This window comes from Pleurodeles waltl, chromosome 9, assembly GCF_031143425.1.
Source record: "Pleurodeles waltl isolate 20211129_DDA chromosome 9, aPleWal1.hap1.20221129, whole genome shotgun sequence".
In the NCBI taxonomy this organism is placed as follows: Eukaryota; Metazoa; Chordata; class Amphibia; order Caudata; family Salamandridae; genus Pleurodeles; species Pleurodeles waltl.
In genome coordinates this window covers 772,033,140-772,051,040 of record NC_090448.1, presented here as the reverse complement: position 1 = coordinate 772,051,040, position 17,901 = coordinate 772,033,140, and the positions used below count along the sequence as shown (strand labels likewise).

At 43.9% G+C, this 17,901-nt stretch overlaps 1 protein-coding gene across 5 annotated transcripts in view; it reads left to right on the top strand.

Moving 5' to 3' along the window:
• The window catches only part of SLC29A2 (solute carrier family 29 member 2), a 64,850-nt gene extending 47,404 nt beyond the window's left edge, over positions 1 to 17,446 (top strand). For all 5 annotated transcript variants that reach the window (XM_069207950.1, XM_069207954.1, XM_069207951.1 and 2 more), the window contains 4 exons: positions 106 to 211; positions 6,870 to 6,955; positions 8,013 to 8,212; positions 9,341 to 17,446. In XM_069207950.1, the coding sequence (XP_069064051.1) occupies positions 106 to 211; positions 6,870 to 6,955; positions 8,013 to 8,212; positions 9,341 to 9,452 (504 nt within the window). In that variant the 3' untranslated portion in view covers positions 9,453 to 17,446. The remainder of the gene's footprint in view (positions 1 to 105; positions 212 to 6,869; positions 6,956 to 8,012; positions 8,213 to 9,340) is intronic.
• The last annotated feature ends 455 nt before the right edge of the window (positions 17,447 to 17,901 follow it).

Sequence of the window (17,901 nt, the reverse complement as noted above, 5' to 3'; positions counted from 1 at the left end):
TCTCGCCCAAGCAGAGTGGAGCATTGCTGGTTAAAGCATACAAGGGCTTGTGTGTTTGTAATCTTCCATTTTATTAGTAACTTATTTATTTTTTCTCATCCACAGATCTGGATGTTGGCTCTGTGCATCGTGCTTGCTTTCGGTGCTACCATAGCAGTGTTTCCTGCCATCACAGCCAGCGTCCAGAGCTCCAGCACAGAGGGCAAATGGAGTGAGTAAAAGCCAGCTTGATACAGTGCTTAACAATCACTCAGCACTGCTTGCTTATTCTTTTTACCATACATCAGCAAGCTGTCATAGCAGATTTATTCCCACCGTGTCTCACTGAGGACACTTGTCATCTCTGTTAATTCTTCTAACTTCATTGGTTTCCTGGATAAATACACAGCCAGTGCCGGCCCTAAAGTCATTCTTGACAGTCATTCCTACATACAACCTTCTATGATTCGTGCCATGTATTATGTGAGATTTCTTTGCCTCTGGTACGGTCTTGTATGAGCTATTAGCCCCTTGGCAAATGAAGAAACAAGGCATAACAGAAGGAACCTCTTGAAGTAGGCAATTGAACAAAAGGGGTGTGATCAGGATAAAAAAGTGTGTAGGAAAATACCTTATTTTTGACATGGTTTCAGTATGTTTTGACTGTGTTCACTGGGATCCTGCTAACTAGGACCCCAGTGACTGTGCTCTCTCCCTCTAAATTTGGTTTCTGGGACTTCACACACCCCACATTTGGCATAGCAGTGCCCCCTTGAAGTCCCATGTATATGGTGCCCAGGTACCCAGGCCATTGGGGCAGCAGGGGTTGCCCTTGGTCTGCTGCATGTATTATGTCACGCATGGGAGCCCATCTAAAATGTGTCTGCTGGCCTGCCAATGCAGCCTGCATAAAAGGGTGCGTGCACCCTTTCACTCCAGGTCACTGCACCAGGTCACTGTAATTCACCCCTGTGGTAGGCACTCCTAACCCAGAAGGGAGGGTGCAGGTACCTGTGTGTAAAGGCACCCCTGCATGAGCGGTTCATACCCTGAAACCGGTCCCAGGATGCTTGTTTCCAGTCCAGGGAAGACCTGGCCTGGCAGTTCGGGCTGGACTGTTCCCATGGAGAACAGGGTCAAGACTGATTTACATATGGCTGGGTCCAAACTGGAATGGCATGGGAAGCAAAAAAACGATGGATTTAGGCCCAGATCTCTGTACTAGGGGTGAATGTTTGACATTGTTCAGCATTCCGTCCATTACTTGTTCTTTTTTCATTTGTCGGCCTAAGTGGGAATGGTATGCCCAGACGTGGGTCCCGTGCTTCCCATGCCACTGGATTCAAGCTAGCCTGGCTGATGAGGGGTGAAACCCAGAAACCGGTCCCAGGGTGCTTGTTTCCAGTCCAGGGAAGACCAGGCCTGGCAGTTCGGGCTGGACTGTTCCCATGGGGTACAGGGCCAAGACTAATTTACATATGGCTGGGTCCAAACTGGAAAGGCATGGGAAGCAAAAAAACGATGGATTTAGGCCCAGATCTCTGTACTAGGGGTGAATGTTTGACATTGTTCAGCATTCCGTCCATTACTTGTTCTTTTTGCATTTGTCGCCCTAAGTGGGAATGGTATGCCCAGACGTGGGTCCCGTGCTTACTTGTTCTTTTTGCATTTGTCGCCCTAAGTGGGAATGGTATGCCCAGACGTGGGTCCTGTGCTTCCCATGCCACTGGATTCAAGCTAACCTGGCTGATGAGGGGTGAAACCCAGAAACCGGTCCCAGGATGCTTGCTTCCAGTCCAAGGAAGACCAGGCCTGTCAAGACTGATTTGCATATGGCTGGGTCCAAACTGGAATGGAATGGGCAGCAAAAAAAAATGGTGGATTTAGGCCCAGATCTCTGTATTGTGGGTGAATGTTTGACATTGTTCAGCATTCCGTCCGTCACTTGTTCTTTTTACAGTTGTCGCCCTAAGTGGGACGGGTATGCCCAGACGTGGGTCCCGTGCTTCCCATGCCACTGGATTCAAGCTAGCCTGGCTGATGAGGGGTGAAATCCTGAAACCGGTCCCAGGATGCTTGTTTCCAGTCCAGGGAAGTCCTGGCCTGGCAGTTCAGGCTGGACTGTTCCCATGGGGAACAGGGTCAAGTCTGATTTGCATATGGCTGGGTCCAAACCGGAATGGCATGGGCAGCAAGAAAACGATGGATTTAGGCCCAGATCTCTGTATTGGGGGTGAATGTTTGACATTGTTCAGCATTCCGTCCATCACTTGTTCTTTTTGCTCAAGATTTACATCAAACACTTTAAATGTAAGGTACTTCACTTAGATACTTTAGGAACTTTGAATGAAAACAATATCATGTACAGTCTTTATAAAAATGGCAATAAGCTATTTTCAAAGTGGACACAGTGCAAAAATCAACAGTTCCTGGGGGAGGTAAGTAAAGGTTAGATTAGGAGAGTAAGTAAAACACTTACAAGTCTCAGTTCTGCAGCATAGGCAGCCCACCATTGGGGGTTCAAGGTAACCCCAAAGTTACCACACCAGCAGCTCAGGTCCGGTCAGGTGCAGAGGTCAAAGAGGTGCCCAAAACACATAGGCACCTATGGAGAACAGGGGTGCTCCGGTTCCAGTCTGCCAGCAGGTAAGTACCTGCGTCCTCGGGGGGCAGACCAGGGGAGTTTTGTAGAGCACTGGGGGGGACACAAGTAGGCACACAAAACACACCCTCAGCGGCACAGGGGCGGCCAGGTGCAGTGTGCAAAGCAGGCGTCGGGTTTCAGGTAGGAAACAATGGAGGGACCCGGGGCAGGGGAAGCCCCACCTGTGCAGGCAGGCACAGGGGGGGCTTCTCGGGACAGCCACCACCTGGGCTAGGCAGAGGGTCGCCTGGGGGTCACTCCTGCATCGAAGTTCGGTTCCATCAGGTCCTGGGGGTTACGGGTGCAGTGTTGGTTCCAGGCATCGGGTCCCTTGTTACAGGCAGTCACGGTCAGGGGGAGCCTCTGGATTCTCTCTGCAGGCATCGCTGTGAGGGATCAGCTGGGTCGTCTCTGGTTACTCACGGGCTCACGGTCACCGGGGAGTCCTCCCTGAGGTGTTGGTTCTCTGGATCTCGAGCCGGGGGCGTCGGGTGCAGAGTGGGAAGTCTCACGCTTCCGGCGGGAAAAGTGAAGTCTTCGGAAGTTGCTTCTTTGTTGCAAAGAAGTAGCTGGTTTGAACAGGGCCGCTGTTCACTGGAGTTTCTTGGTCCTTTAGTCCAGGGCAGTCCTCTAGGGCTTCAGAGGTCGCTGGTCCCTGTCGGATGCATCGCTGGAGCAGGTTTTCAAAGTTGGAGACAGGCCGGTAGGGCTGGGGCCAAAGCAGTTGTCGTCTTCCTCCTTCTCTGCAGGCTTGTAGGTCAGCAGTCCTTCTTGTTTCTTCAGATTGCAGGAATCTGATTTCCTGGTATCTGGGGAGCCCCTAAATACTGAATTTAGGGGTGTTTTTAGGTCTGGGAGGGCAGTAGCCAATGGCTACTGTCCTTGAGGGTGGCTACACCCTCTTTGTGCCTCCTCCCTGTGGGGAGGGGGGCACATCCCTAATCCTATTGGGGGAATCCTCCAAACTCAAGATGGAGGATTTCTCAAGGCAGGGGTCACCTCAGCTCTGGACACCTTAGGGGCTGTCCTGACTGGTGGGTGACTCCTCCTTGTTTTTCTAATTATCTCCTCCAGCCTTGCCGCCAAAAGTGGGGGCAGTGGCCGGAGGGGCAGGCATCTCCACTAGCTGGGATGCCCTGGAGCGCTGTAACAAAAGGGGTGAACCTTTGAGGCTCACCGCCAGGTGTTACAGTTCCTGCAGGGGGAGGTGAGAAGCACCTCCACCCAGTACAGGCTTTGTTCCTGGCCACAGAGTGACAAAGGCACTCTCCCCATGTGGCCAGCAACATATCTGGTGTGTGGCAGGCTGGCAGAAACTGGTCAGCCTACACTAGAAGTCGGTAGGTATTCAGGGGGCATCTCTAAGATGCCCTCTGGGTGTATGTTACAATAAATTGCACACTGGCATCAGTGTGCATTTATTGTGCTGAGAAGTTTGATACCAAACTTCCCAGTTGTCAGTGTAGCCATTATGGAACTGTGGAGTTTGTGTTTGACAAACTTCCAGACCATATACTCTTATGGCTACCCTGCACTTACAATGTCTAAGGTTTTGCTTAGACACTGTAGGGGCATAGTGCTCATGCACATATGCCCTCACTTGTGGTATAGTGCCCCCTGCCTTAGGGCTGTAAGGCCTGCTAGAGGGGCGACTTACCTATGCCTTAGGCAGTGTGAGGTTGGGATGGCACTCTGAGGGGAGTGCCATGTCGACTTATTCATTCTCTCCCCACCAGCACGCACAAGCTGAGAGGTATGTGCTAAGTGAGGGGTCCCCAGGGTGGCATAAGACATGCTGCAGCCCTTAGAGACCTTCCCTGGCATCAGGGCTCTTGGTACCAGGGGTACCAGTTACAAGGGACTTATCTGAGTGCCAGGGTTGGGCCAATTGTGGGGACAAAGGTACAGTTTAGGGAAAGAACACTGGTGCTGGGGCTGGTTAGCAGGGTCCCAGTACACTTTCAAATCATAACTTAGCATCGTTAGGGGGTAACCATGCCAAGGAGGCATTTCCTTACACCAGGTCATGCAGGTGATACCATAGCCCACTCCTGATAGGTGGTCACCTTGCTAAGTGACCAATCCCCCTTCCAGGGATATTTAGCGGTTCCCTCTTGGGTGGGTCCTCGCATTTGACATACAAGATCCCAACAGGACTCCTCTGCAAAGTTTACTTCGACTTCTGGCCGCTGAAACCACAACTGGACTTCACAGGAACTTACAATCTGCAGCTCTGCTCTGCTCCTTTCAGCAACGGCAACATTTCCCCATCCTGTGAGGGTGATGAGTCTTCAACCTGCACAAGAAGCAAGACTGAATCTCTCTTGAAGTGAAGGAGTCACTCCCCTGAATCCAGAGGCACCAACTGCAATGATGACTGTCAGAGCTGCATGGATCTTGCACCATGGGTGGTGGTCTGGAGTGGTCCGTTTGGTCCTCTCTACCAGCTTTCCAACTTGGGAGACAGTAAGCCCTTGCCTCACTACGCAGGACAGTACCCCTGAGCACCACGTCTCTAGCAGCTACCAGGGCTTGTTGGCATCTCCTCCAAGGGATCTTCAGGCTCCATGTAGCCCCAGCCACCAGCACTCTTCCCTGTGATGCACAGCCCTCTGCATGTTTCTCCTGTGATGTGGGACTCCTTCCAAGTTGTGCTTCATGAGCCTCACTGCAACTCCTGTGCTTGATGCCTGTGGGTCGTCAGTGGGTGCTGCCTCCTCTTCCTGCGACTCTCTTCACTGCTGAGGGTCACCCGCGACTCACCTCCATGGGTTGAGTCCTGTACCTTTCTGGTCACCGGCAGCCCCACATTTCATCTCCAACATTTGCCTTTGCCAAGGCTTGTTGGTGGTTCTTCCACACCACTGACCAACTGCAATCCTTCTTCCGGCATGGGACAGTGACTGCATCTCTCCAAGAGCTCTTCAGCTGCTCCAGGGCTGCACTAATGACTGTCTCCGTCCACCGTCGACCTGGTCCTGCATCCACAAACAGAAGGGTAGTGGCTCCTGTCACCACCGGACACTCCAACGTGAACTGGACTTGGACCCCTTCTTTTCCAGGTCTTCCTCTCCAGGATCCACCTTTGGTTTCTTGCAGTCTTGTCAGGGTCTTGCAATTTCATTTTCTCTGAAGTCCTTTGGTGGGTTTGGGGAGAACCAGTTACTTACCTCTTTTCTCCTGGTCGCTGGGGGACACTCTGGTACTTACTTTGTGGATTTTCTAGTTCCTTCAGCTCCCTCCTACCGATTCCACTTCCTTAGAGGGGGGCATCTTTTGCATTCCACTTTCTTAGCATATGGTTTGGTCCCCCCTCAGGCCTTCAGTATTACCTATTATTTACACTGTTTTCTATTGCATTCTATGTTAGTTCCTGACTTCTAATGTACATATAATAGTGTGTTTACTTACCTCCATTTGGGGTATTGCTATATAGTATTTTGGAACTGTGTTACCCTAATATAGTACCTTTATTTTTGTAACACTGTGTGGCTCTTTCATCTGTGTAAGTGCTGTGTAACTACAGTGGTATTCCGTAAGCTGTGCATGTCTCCTAGATAAGTCTTGGATGCTCATCCACAGCTGCCTCTAGAGAGCCTGGCTTCCTTGACACTGACTACACCTCACTAATAGGGGATACCTGGACCTGGAATAAGGTGATAACACCATAGGTTCTCACCACACACCAGACCAGCCTTCTATAAAGTGCACATAATTCAGCCACTATGAGGCTGTTGAAATATGAAAATACACAAACAATAGAATTAAGAACAATGTTTTTGTCACCCGGCTTTGTTATTTGTAGGGCTAAATTTCTGTTTTGGCACTTGCCAGTACATTGTGAACATGTTTCAACGAATTGTGACTATATCCTTGGTAAAATGATTCTGGCTCAGATTGACACCCTTTCCTGGTTGTGAGTCTGCTTTTTATTTGTTATTACATAATTTTTGTTCAGCAATATATACCTGAAGCTACTGTGGTTTTCTCAGCACAGTCCTGCTCTTTATGTTGATAAATTGCATTTGTCACACTGGCTTATAAATTGCTTGGAGTGAGTTTTCAGACTTTGTGGAGTGGAATCATGAAATCTAATACTGTGAAAATTTTTTTTGCCAGAGTCATGCCATGATAAATTGGGTTGCAAGGTTAAATATTAGCTGGTACAATTGTAAGGTACCAATGACTATTATTTTTGGGGCTCAAGGGCCATGAAGTAGTTAACCTTTGCACTGTTTCTTCTTAGGTGTGTTCTTCATTCCCGTCTGCTGTTTTTTGCTGTTCAATATCATGGACTGGATCGGACGTAGTGCTACCTCCTTCTTCCTATGGGTGAGTAATGTCAGGGATGGCGATGCGCCTTCTCAGGCGTCTCTGTGTCCCCCTTCTCGCCACGTAGTAACAGGGTCCTGAAAAGCTAGAAACACATCATTGGAAAAACTTTTTGGACCGAATGTATTTAAAATAAATAAATAAACATCATTGGACCCACCACTCAAGTAATCCACCTTCTCCTGTAGTCAGTCATACCTTAGGGGACTCTGAGACAAAAACAGAGAACTGGCTGTGCGCAACATATCCCTGTGTCAAACATGTGTGCCTATCCAGTGCTAAAAGTGACTTAACCTCATCAATGTACCAGCTTCATGAGCTCAACAGCTGCTAGAATTGATAGTCAGTGCATTCCTTCACAAATCCCTTGAATACATACACCCCAAGGAGTGACGAGCCCTGTACCCATGGGTCAACTCCATGAGACAATCCACCTCTAGAATTGACGCCTCTGGAATTGTGTGCCAGCTCCATGACCTCACCCAACTTTAGTGGCAAGCTTTGTATACCTGTGCCAATCTTATAAACCCATTCTGCCCTAGAAGTGACAGGCTGTACAACCCTCTACTGATGCACTGACGAGTACCACTGCAGAGGTCACTAGCAATTTATTGCTTTGCCAACTCAACCCATCCAGCTTTAAAAGAGACCTCCTCTGCATCCATGTGCCTATGTACCGCCCTCCATAAATGTAAAAACTCCGACTTTTCTTATCTGTGGCAATGTAATAAAACCATTCAGCCCTGGAAGTGACAGTCTATGAATCCCTGTACTAGTTTACTAACTAATAAAACTGACGATGTGGCAGGACTTCCATACATGCTGCAAGCCCATGACACCGTTCATTCCTAGAAGTCACAAGCTCGGCTTTCCTGTGCCAGTTCCATTAGCCCATCCAGACCTAGTGGTGACTGGTTCTGCATCCCTTTGCAATTCCTGTGACCCCCCATCTCGATCTAGGTTTGGCATGCTCTGTTTCATCATGCTGATCTCCAATCATTCAACCATAGACATGAGACGTTGCATGCTCTGACAACTGTTTCTTATTCTCTTGCAGCCAGGTCAGGACAGCAGGCTACTGCCGCTTCTCGTGTGCCTGCGTTTCGTCTTCGTGCCGCTCTTCATGCTCTGCAACGTCCCCGATCACTACTACTTGAAGGTTGTCTTCGGGCAGGATGCCTGGTTCATCATCTTCATGGTCCTCTTCGCCTTCTCCAATGGCTACTTTGTCTCCCTCACCATGTGCCTCGCACCCAGGTGAGTGCCTCTCGCTGTTCTTAATCATGGTGGTGCCGCCCACACCATTATTTACACCTTTCTGAATAGCAGGTCTAGCATAGATGCAGACTATCCTTTTGTGGACAGGACAGATTTCCGGGCAGGGCATTGCATCTGAAAGTTTGGAAGAGCTAAGGCAGAATGAGCTGCGTGTCAAGCATTGGACTGGAGTAGCTGTTAGCAGTGGACATGCAGGGAGACCGCAGGTCAAATGTGGCTTGGGTGCTGGGGCTAAGACGCTCTGGACTCAACCATATAGTGAGAAATCTTTGTTCCGTAGAGACATGTTTTTGGGTAGTTGAGTGCCTAGGCTAGGTAATTTATTACATTGCTATTTATCTAGTGCTTTCCATACCTCCTACAAGCTCTAGGGAGCTTTTTATAGTGCTTATGCTTGTTTTCTATGAGTCTCCTTTTGTTCTTCCATGAAGTAAGGGGAAGTGAGGTCTGTTGTTCATTCTCAACAGTAGGGGCACACCAGTTTTCATGTGTAGCTCATGTACAGTCTTTCCACGTATGTCATTCAGCGAGAGGCCCTGTACCAAAAGAGGTGGTGGGTTCCACTGTCCAACATACAATACCGCATCTGAACAGATGGTGATGGGGTAGACATAAACTCTAGTTTCTCAGAGAGCCTACGTGTCTCCCTAGTTGGTACAATAGAGTCAGTAAACATTTTTGTGTACAAACACTGCTGTGCTGTAAAACTTTCTACACCAATTGTTACATAACCGTTCTCATATACCCTAAAGGGTGAGAGTGCAAGAACCTTTTAAGCTCTGTGCCATTTTCATGGGACTTTTTGAACTGCAGTGTGGAAGGACAAAAACGTTCTACTATGGAAGCCACTAACGATGTCCCTGTTTCTTTTTATGTTTTAAATGTGGCAGCTCAGCTAAAATGCCCAGCCTTAGAATGTTTTAGGAGAGGTTCACCTGTCAGAATTGTTCAAAAAAATCACCTAATTACATGAAGTATCCTTGTTAAAGTCATGCATTTCTTGTAGGTCAGATACATTTTTCAAAACAATGTTTAGTCTTTAATTTGAAAGAGGTGCATAAGCAAGAGTGGTTTTCTAACAAACACTATAATCTCTTCTCTCTTCAGGAAGGTGCTCTCGCACGAGTGTGAGATGGCAGGAGCTGTCATGACCTTTTTCCTGGCGCTCGGTCTGTCCACTGGGGCTGGTCTCTCTTTCCTCTTCAAAGCTCTCTTGTAACTTGAATTGAAACTTGGCACTGCAGGGATGCCACCACTTCTGTCCACCCAGCCTTGCTATTCTCAAGCTAAGGAAACTTGAAAATAACTGCCCACTCCACTCCGTTTGAACAAAATAAGGAGCAACGGGTAAGATGGCAGCCATTTTGGACCTAAGAGAGGCAACTTGCACGACAGAACCTCCATTTTCCATTTGCATTGGAAGAAAATCCCTCAATTTTAAATTGAATAACTGGAATATTTAATTTTGTTTTATTTATAGTAAGAGCAGAACATTCTTTTTTTTAATAGTTTTAAGACATGAAGTCAGTGTGTATGTGTGTGTTGTCCCTATCGTAAAACCAAAATTGCCTTTTTAATTATTTCAAAAGAAAAATCAGTCAACCCTGGTTCATCCAAATGCCTCTGTTTTTAGGAGAGGGGATCCTTGCTTAGAACTCGGAACATTTTCGGCGTTACCAGCCCTCTCCTCAAATCTGACTTTAAAGGCGGATCCTCCTTAAATTGCAAAGAAATTGCATCAATCCTCATGGAAAGGTCACAGATCTCCATGAGATCTAGTAAAGTGTAAAGAAACGCAAACACCTTTTTAGATATGAAAGCAATTATCTACATTAGATAACAACAAATTGTGTACTCCAAACACCCTAAGATCAGTTTTCCAAAAACGAAAGTTGGATGTTCCAATAGTCAAGGCCCAAGGTTAACCAGGGTCGATCATCCTTCCTCCTTGCCACCCCTTCTCCATGAATAGGATGCACCTACTTTGAAGTACCAAGACGACATCAATTACTCTGCATTTTTTAAAGGGAGAGGTTTCCTTACCATGGGATTACATTTATTAAGTCTTAAAACCGATTGTTTCACCCATTTTAATTTAGTAATAGGTATTAGACTCGCTGTCTGCTGGGTTTGCCAGAAATGTTTTGCCAGTTTGACATCGTCAAAAAATTTCATCGTAGCTCCTTTGTGAGAGATCATGTTTCTTGTACATGCTGCTTTTGAAATGCCTTATTAGCCCCCTTTGTCTGCAAGCTTTCTTTCTGGATACATAAGGTATCTTGCGATAATTAGGCATACCATGTTCTTTCTTGTTTCTTTCGCCAACTTGTTTCATGGCATTGACTCGTCATACTTTTCCTCTTCCCACTGATTTCCCAAGTTGCCCCCCATGCAACTGGTATCACTGCCGCTTAATGACAAGTGACGTGATGTCTCACAATGACTGGACATCCTTCTGTTCTTAGGAGGGAGGTGTGGAAAACAACAAAGACCCTTATGTGAAAGCTAAAGCATGTTTGGAGAAAAACTTTAAAAAGAAAAGACAAACTGATTAATCAGGGAAAGACAAGACCTACTGGTCACCTTTTTCAAAGAAAAGCACCACAGTCATCCCTTGTTAGCACGTTAACTTTAGTTTTTTTTTTTTATGGCACAAGTGTTTGCCATCAAATGCAGTTAGAAGTATTTATATAGGTAACCAAACACTGAACTAAATGTTTTTGTAATATAGCCAAGAGTTACTTTGTGATCGTGGATCCAGGTGTTATAGAATATCAAAACACCCTTAATGCACTTAGGACAGCTATCTGAAGCTCAATGCTTTTAAAACCTATGAGGTTTGCTAACTTGCTTCAACACATGCTTTGGACTGTATGATCACATTTAACAAAGTGCATTCTGTGGAAAAATAAGGTGAAAACAATATCGTTTCAAAATGAAAAGTCACAGAATTCCTGCTTCTGCTTGGGAGCATTATTTTTTTCCTTTCAAAATACTTTGATTGGTTGTCATAATTACACTATCCACATAGTGTTTTTATTTGTAGTGTTTTAAATTATTTATGTTTATTTGTGTTTCATGGGGGCAACATGTTGCCTGTCATTCAATTATTCTCAGACTGGAACTTATTCTACTTCCCAGTGCCCTAGAATGTGCCTATCTAATTTACATAAATCCATCAGAATTTAATCTATTTTAATTCCTTATTAGGTTGTGGAGGTTTGGAAAACTGAAAAGTATATCCCTACCGCGATAGGTTAAAGAAAGATGTTCGAGGGGTGGATGCTTAACCAGTGGTCATGTGGGATGATTCTTCACGTTACTGAGGCCTATTACAACATCTGAAGCAAGATTTGCCTCATCTAAGCCTCTAGACATTACTTTAAGCCATTTTACAGATATGGATTAAACCCTCCCCAAGGCATAATTACAGAGTTTAAAATCTCACAAATTAGGTCCCTTAAGTCTCACTGGCCTTTTGGAAATGTTTCATGAGTGTAGACAAGAGGCTGGAAGTCTTCTGGGAACCTTCTTGTCAGAGCATGGGCATAGGGAGTGGTGATTTGGTTGAAGCATGACTTCATTACCTCGTTGCGGGAAAGAAGGTTTAACTTCAGGCTATTGAACTGTACAGCAGAGATTAAGTTGATGTTAGTGTGCAACAGTGCAATACATATAATTACCTACAGCTTAGACCAGGAATTTAATTCTGCCCCAAGTGTATAAAGTAGAAGATTAACTTCGACTCAGTTTATATTATTCATGGGACTAAAAGGGAGCTACAGTATGATAAACAATTCTGAAGAAATATGTGTATATTTACATTATATATAGTCGCACTAGGGCATGTGGGTGTGTGTGTATGTATGTATATATATATATATATGTAAATATATATATATATACATATATATAGGTATACATATATATGTGTGTGTGTGTTATTGGAGGGCTAATGGTAAAGCCACAAAAACGTATTTCTTTTAAAAATTAGGCCTAATTGAACGTATGAATGTACACTCTTGACACATTTTTAAAAATGGAGCCCTTTTGTTCAGTAGTTTCGGAGATTGCTATTGTGTATTTCTGGGATTCCATATCCTACCACAACCTCCTCCCATCACATCACCAAGCAATCATTACAAAATTTCCGAAATAAATTTATAAAATTCTGAGCTTTTTTTTATTTTTATTAGGTATGGTGATGACCTAGGTCCCACTCATGAATTATTTCTACTCTACCTGAGAATAGATTTCCTCATTTCAACCAGTCAGAAGCCTCACAAAAAAATATTTTTTGGGTGTAATTAAAACATGCTTGTAGGGTAACATATCTTGGTTCAGGACGCAGTTAAATTAGTCATTTGAAAAACATTCGAAATACTGCCTAGAATTACCCATGGACGTGTTAGATCACATTAACTGAGCAGATGCCTTCAGAGTCTGGACAAAAATTGCAAATGTATGATTTTATTTTTCTAATTAAGTAGAATTTACAATAGCATTGTTTTCTCTGCTCGAACAAATACATCAATGCCTTAATTACGCTAGTGAAAAAATTAGTTGCAAGCTTCTGGGCAGCACAGATCGCCTCATCAGTCTCTAGATAAGCATTACTTGAAATTATCGAGAAGACTGTTCTTTAACCCCACATATTCTGTGCTGGCAAGTAATTGTAATGAGCATTCGACCAAGTGATGCATGGTTTCTGGTTGCACTGTCAAGCCGAGTGATGTGTAAAAGCCACCAGAAGTGATTCATGCACAGTTCTGCCACAAGTAGTGTGGAATTGCTTTCAGTTTTCGTGTTCTGTTCATATGTTACACTGTAGACCTTTTTTAATGGAATGGATTTCTGCATATTTCTTTGCAGAAAGCCATGACTTATAAAGGCATTATTGCCAAATGGTTTAATTATAAAAAGGTATTCACTTGTTAATGTTACTGTTTTAACATTGATTATTATATACCAAAAGCATAAACTGCATTATCTCTAGTGGCTTAAAAAATAGGTGTTAATATCAAACGAAGCCGCAGGTATCAGCCTCCGCTGACTGTGAGCTGCCCCTTTGAGAGCTTAAGCCTGTGACTTGCAGGATGAAAGGCATAGCTCGGTGTTTGATGCACCACATGCTTAGATAGCTTACTAATAGCTTTTCTTACCTGTATATATGCTAAGTGTCTATCACTTGACTCTTCAAGGGCATTGAGAGGTAAAATTGCCAGTCAACACCCAATAATAGACCTAATTGTCCCTTGGGCTAACAATATTGAACGTTGTGATTTTGGTCTTCTCAAGAAATATTTTTCTATTGATCTTGCTCGACTAATAATTTCTGTTTTGACTAATGTTTCTTCTTTGAAGATATTCATTTTAATCTCATCTTCAGACTAGAAGAAGTCATCTGGCAAAACACTGAGAGCGGGAACAGTTTCTTTCAATTTTTGGAGAGAAGCGTAAGCAGAGTCCTAGATTTGAACATCTAGTTAGGGATGTTGCTATATTTTGGACTTCACTTTATCATTGCCTTTCTTTAGTTGTTTCTCCTAGATGCGCTGTTGCATGAAGAGGTAAATTGCTTCTGTTACATTTTGGGTTTCTTGTCCTGTTGTTCATCTCTTCAACGTTTCAGGTTTTATTGGCCTGGTTTCTGACTGGAACAGTCGCTGGCTTCTCAGTGGCAGTTTTGATAATTCTTCTCCTGTTTCCCTCACCTTGAGGCAGATGCTATATCAATTTATCAGTTTCCTAGTCATTTCCAGGGGAAATATTCTGCTTTTTTTCCCCAGAAGAGGGTCCACTACCTTCTAGATTTTTATATGGTCCTCTTAACTTAGTAGATTTTCACATCCTCTGCTTCTCGATTCAGATGTTTCTTACCCTAGGCCACTTTTTATGAATGGTTTCCTTCTTACAGATCAATCCACAGGGCATGTGTTGATCAGGCAGGTTCTCTCCTTAGCATAGAGGGATAGATTATTTGCAGATCTGTCAGTTGAATAGAGCCTTATTGGGCTTCTTTGCTTTCTGTTAATGGTGTGTCTTGATTGTAAATGCCAGGGCTTCACGAGTTATACCTGTGTTTTATTTCTTTAGCACTTCTTCTCCGATCATGCTGTGGTAGATTATTTTCTGTGAGGGAGGTTGCTTGACCAGTGAGTGGACATTTTTCTTACCTTTTATGCTTGGGCTGCATGCATGGTCACGGGAGTATGAAGCATTGGAGAGCTAAAGTATGTGGCTTAGGTGACTAAATAATGTGGTATAAAATGGAAATGATGTGGCATAATGCAGCACATTTTGGGAAACTATTATTTCGCTGTTTTGTGATAATAATACATATTGGTGCCTGAGCCAAAAATTGATCCCAGTATTACTATTCTAAAAGGGATTTAAGTGATCAGCAATTGAAAAGGCATGGTTTACCGTCTGTAAATGGTCTGCACTGTACCACATTATGATGCTTTTAAGACATTTTGATCTCCTTGAACCAGAAACTGCTTTTCGTAGAAGTCTGCAAATTTGAAAATTAAGCATAATGTGCTAGATTAAATTACTAGTGCGGTGAACTCACAATATTGCGGCAAACACAGCAGAATCTCATAATTTCAATGACACTGGCTATTCCTTAATAGTACTGTGACCCTCTCCTTCTGTTAAGTCTTAATCATCAGAACCTTTGATTGCTACAAGCAGTGATGACAGTTGGGTCAATGATCTGTGGCACATATCCCCTCTCCTGGCTTTTTTTCAGCCTAGTAGTTTCATCTTTCTCATTATAAGTCTTCGCATCCCTAGATTGTCTTGTCCCAAACTATTTATGCCCATCTTTCTCCATATTATTTTTCTATCTCTGTGTAACCTAACATTCATAGTGTTACTCTGTCCTTACTTTTCCTATATAACTACATTCTTAGAAGAGTATGCTCTAAAAACCTTGTGCATTGGCAGTTCTGGAGTCTGGACATGCAGTCATACACATAGGTAAGTTGACTTCACTGCCCTGCACAACAGGTTTTTGTGTAACCATTTGCAGTGACTAATCTGCACATTGGCACCCTTTGCAGAGAAAAAGGCAGCCCTTTGCATCAGAAGCCATGTGCATGCTTGCCCTGTGCAACAGCATTCCCACACCCAATCAGTCATGCTATCTAGTAGTCTGGCACACAGACTTCCATGTGCTGACAAACCAGTTTGCACACTGGCTGCACTGTAGGCAGCAGAGTGCCAGGGTAGCTGTGTACACCAGCACCTATGGAGCCCTGTGCCCTAACTTCTGATCAAGCACACAGCCTAATAATTATGCCTTCTGCAAGCCGAGAAGGCAACCTTGTGTCCTGTTAGCCCTATAAAATGCAGCACTGTATACTTTATACCAGCCTTCCAATATTTGTATTTTGTTGTACGTTTTAGTACTTCAAGTAATCACTTACAGTGAAAGGTGAATGACTGGGTGGGTTTGGGAGATTTATTACATACAGCACTCAGCCTAATCCTGTGCAGGCTAACTATATCAGCTATGTAAAATGAACATAACTGATAGGAAGTAGGCCAGCCAAGCGTATTTTGTTAACAGTATTGCAAGTTAAATACATAATTACCTGAATACATTCTAAAAAAATTAAAAAGTTCATCATTTTGCCAGGTGCCTCATCAAAGAACGCTAACATCCCACATTTGTTAAAAAAAATGTTTTTTGTTTCTAAGAACAACCTACCACTGGCAAGACATGTTGAATAGTGTCTGCTACCATCACTCGCTGTTGAAGTGACATTTTTGTATTGCAGCTTTTAAACGTTAGTTTACTCGCACAATCATGGTGGCCACACCTGCAGCTTGTGAAGACTCGTCTTACAGTACAGGGAATTGGTATGCTACATTGTAAATTAGTGGTGCTACTCCGGTGAACTAATTTGGATTCCGCCCTGAGTAAATCCGAGTCTGTCTTTCCATCATGAAGACAACACTGCCAGCCAGGAAAGCCCACAGTGTATGGAAATGAGAGTGACATAACCTTTCCAACATGGCTGCCACATAAAGTTCTTGCCGACATAGGGTGCCATTTAAGAGAAATAGTTATAGCTCATGGAACTGTACACACCACATTCTTACCTGTATTTTGAAAATATGTGACACAGTTGCAAGGCAAATCATAAATCCCAGTGAAATAGTAAATAGGCCAGATTATCTTCATATTTACCAAGACAATTTAGAAGAATATCTTCCAATGTATCCCTGGAGTTTGACTTTGTCCATCAAGAGTTGGGAAATGCTATGCAGCCCAGGATCTGGATCATGTCCACGGTCTAGGTGGGGTTTAGGAGAATGTCCGACCTGTGGCTGACTCTGAGAGGACTTATCTGTTAAACTTGTACCATGTGGTAAGCCCAAGTTGGTTTTGTTCTCATTGTTATTTCACTTGTAAATACGTTCCCAGATATTCTGTAAATATGCTCTAAATGTTATTCCACCTGCATTTACATTCCTTAGATGATAGCTTCTTTATATATGTTATTCCACCTGTACATGCATTCCATATAACATCTCTTCTATAGATATGTCCCAAAGCTATCCCAATGACCTATGTTCCCAGAAAATATCTTCCCTAGATATCGCCCAATGTGCTTCCAGGGAGTTGGAAACTTAACTTGCCTGCTGTGGCCGGATGCATGGAAACAAACTGACTATATGTAACCAACAGTTGGGTGATAAATATGTGATCTGTTACTAGTGCAGGCCCAACACCAGGGCAGACTTTCTTGTCATTTAGTACACAACTATCTATGTATACTGATGGAAACGTGCACACTGAGAAGGTTTGAACTGCAAAATGTTGTTTGCCTTGGAGATGCTCTTAGGAGACGCATATTCTTATATAAAGATGCACTTCTATATCGAGGATTGGAGGAGGATATGGATAGATGTTCTTGTAATAGGAATGTCCTTATAAAAGGAATTGCTTGTTATAAGGACAACCTCGAGCAGTGGTCCGAGGTTCTTATAGGAATTTTCTTTTACTAGGACTCACAGAGGAATTAGGGAGAAGTATGAAGATTGCCTTGCACTAGAGATTATATTGCTAAATTTTAAACGTGCTTGTTTATTTTTTGTTGACTGTCTGAAATGCTTCAAGCATTGTTATACTGTATCTTGGTCTGTTTTTATATTTTCTGTTTCATTTTTTTAATAAAAGTAGATTTTATCAATCAAAAAGCTTCTGTGTTTTGTTTAAAAGCGGGGAGAAATTCTAAAGCCAAAGTATTACATATTCAACGCTCAGAGAAGGTATGGTTTCCAGATTACTGATTCCTATTTCAGTGAATCTGTTGCATCCATGTTTTCGACAACGGTGCACCACAAAGTAGCTTTGCAAAGGGGTGTGGCAACTATGGCCTTGGCTCAGTTAGAAAGGTCATGTATCTATACATAGACACTAATCTTTGTGTCTAATCAATATTTTGCATGTTGTGCCTCGTGAGGGTTTCTGCTTGACAGCCCGCATCGCACTTCCCCCAGCCTGGGCCGTGGCCTACATGAACAGGACCCACATTAGCTTGGTCTCAGTATCAAGGCTGCAAGCTCATCTGTCATGGCTTATGCTGCAGGCATTGTCCCAGGGTTGTGCAAATGTAATTTTTGGTGTTCAGACATGCAATGTCCTCCTTCGA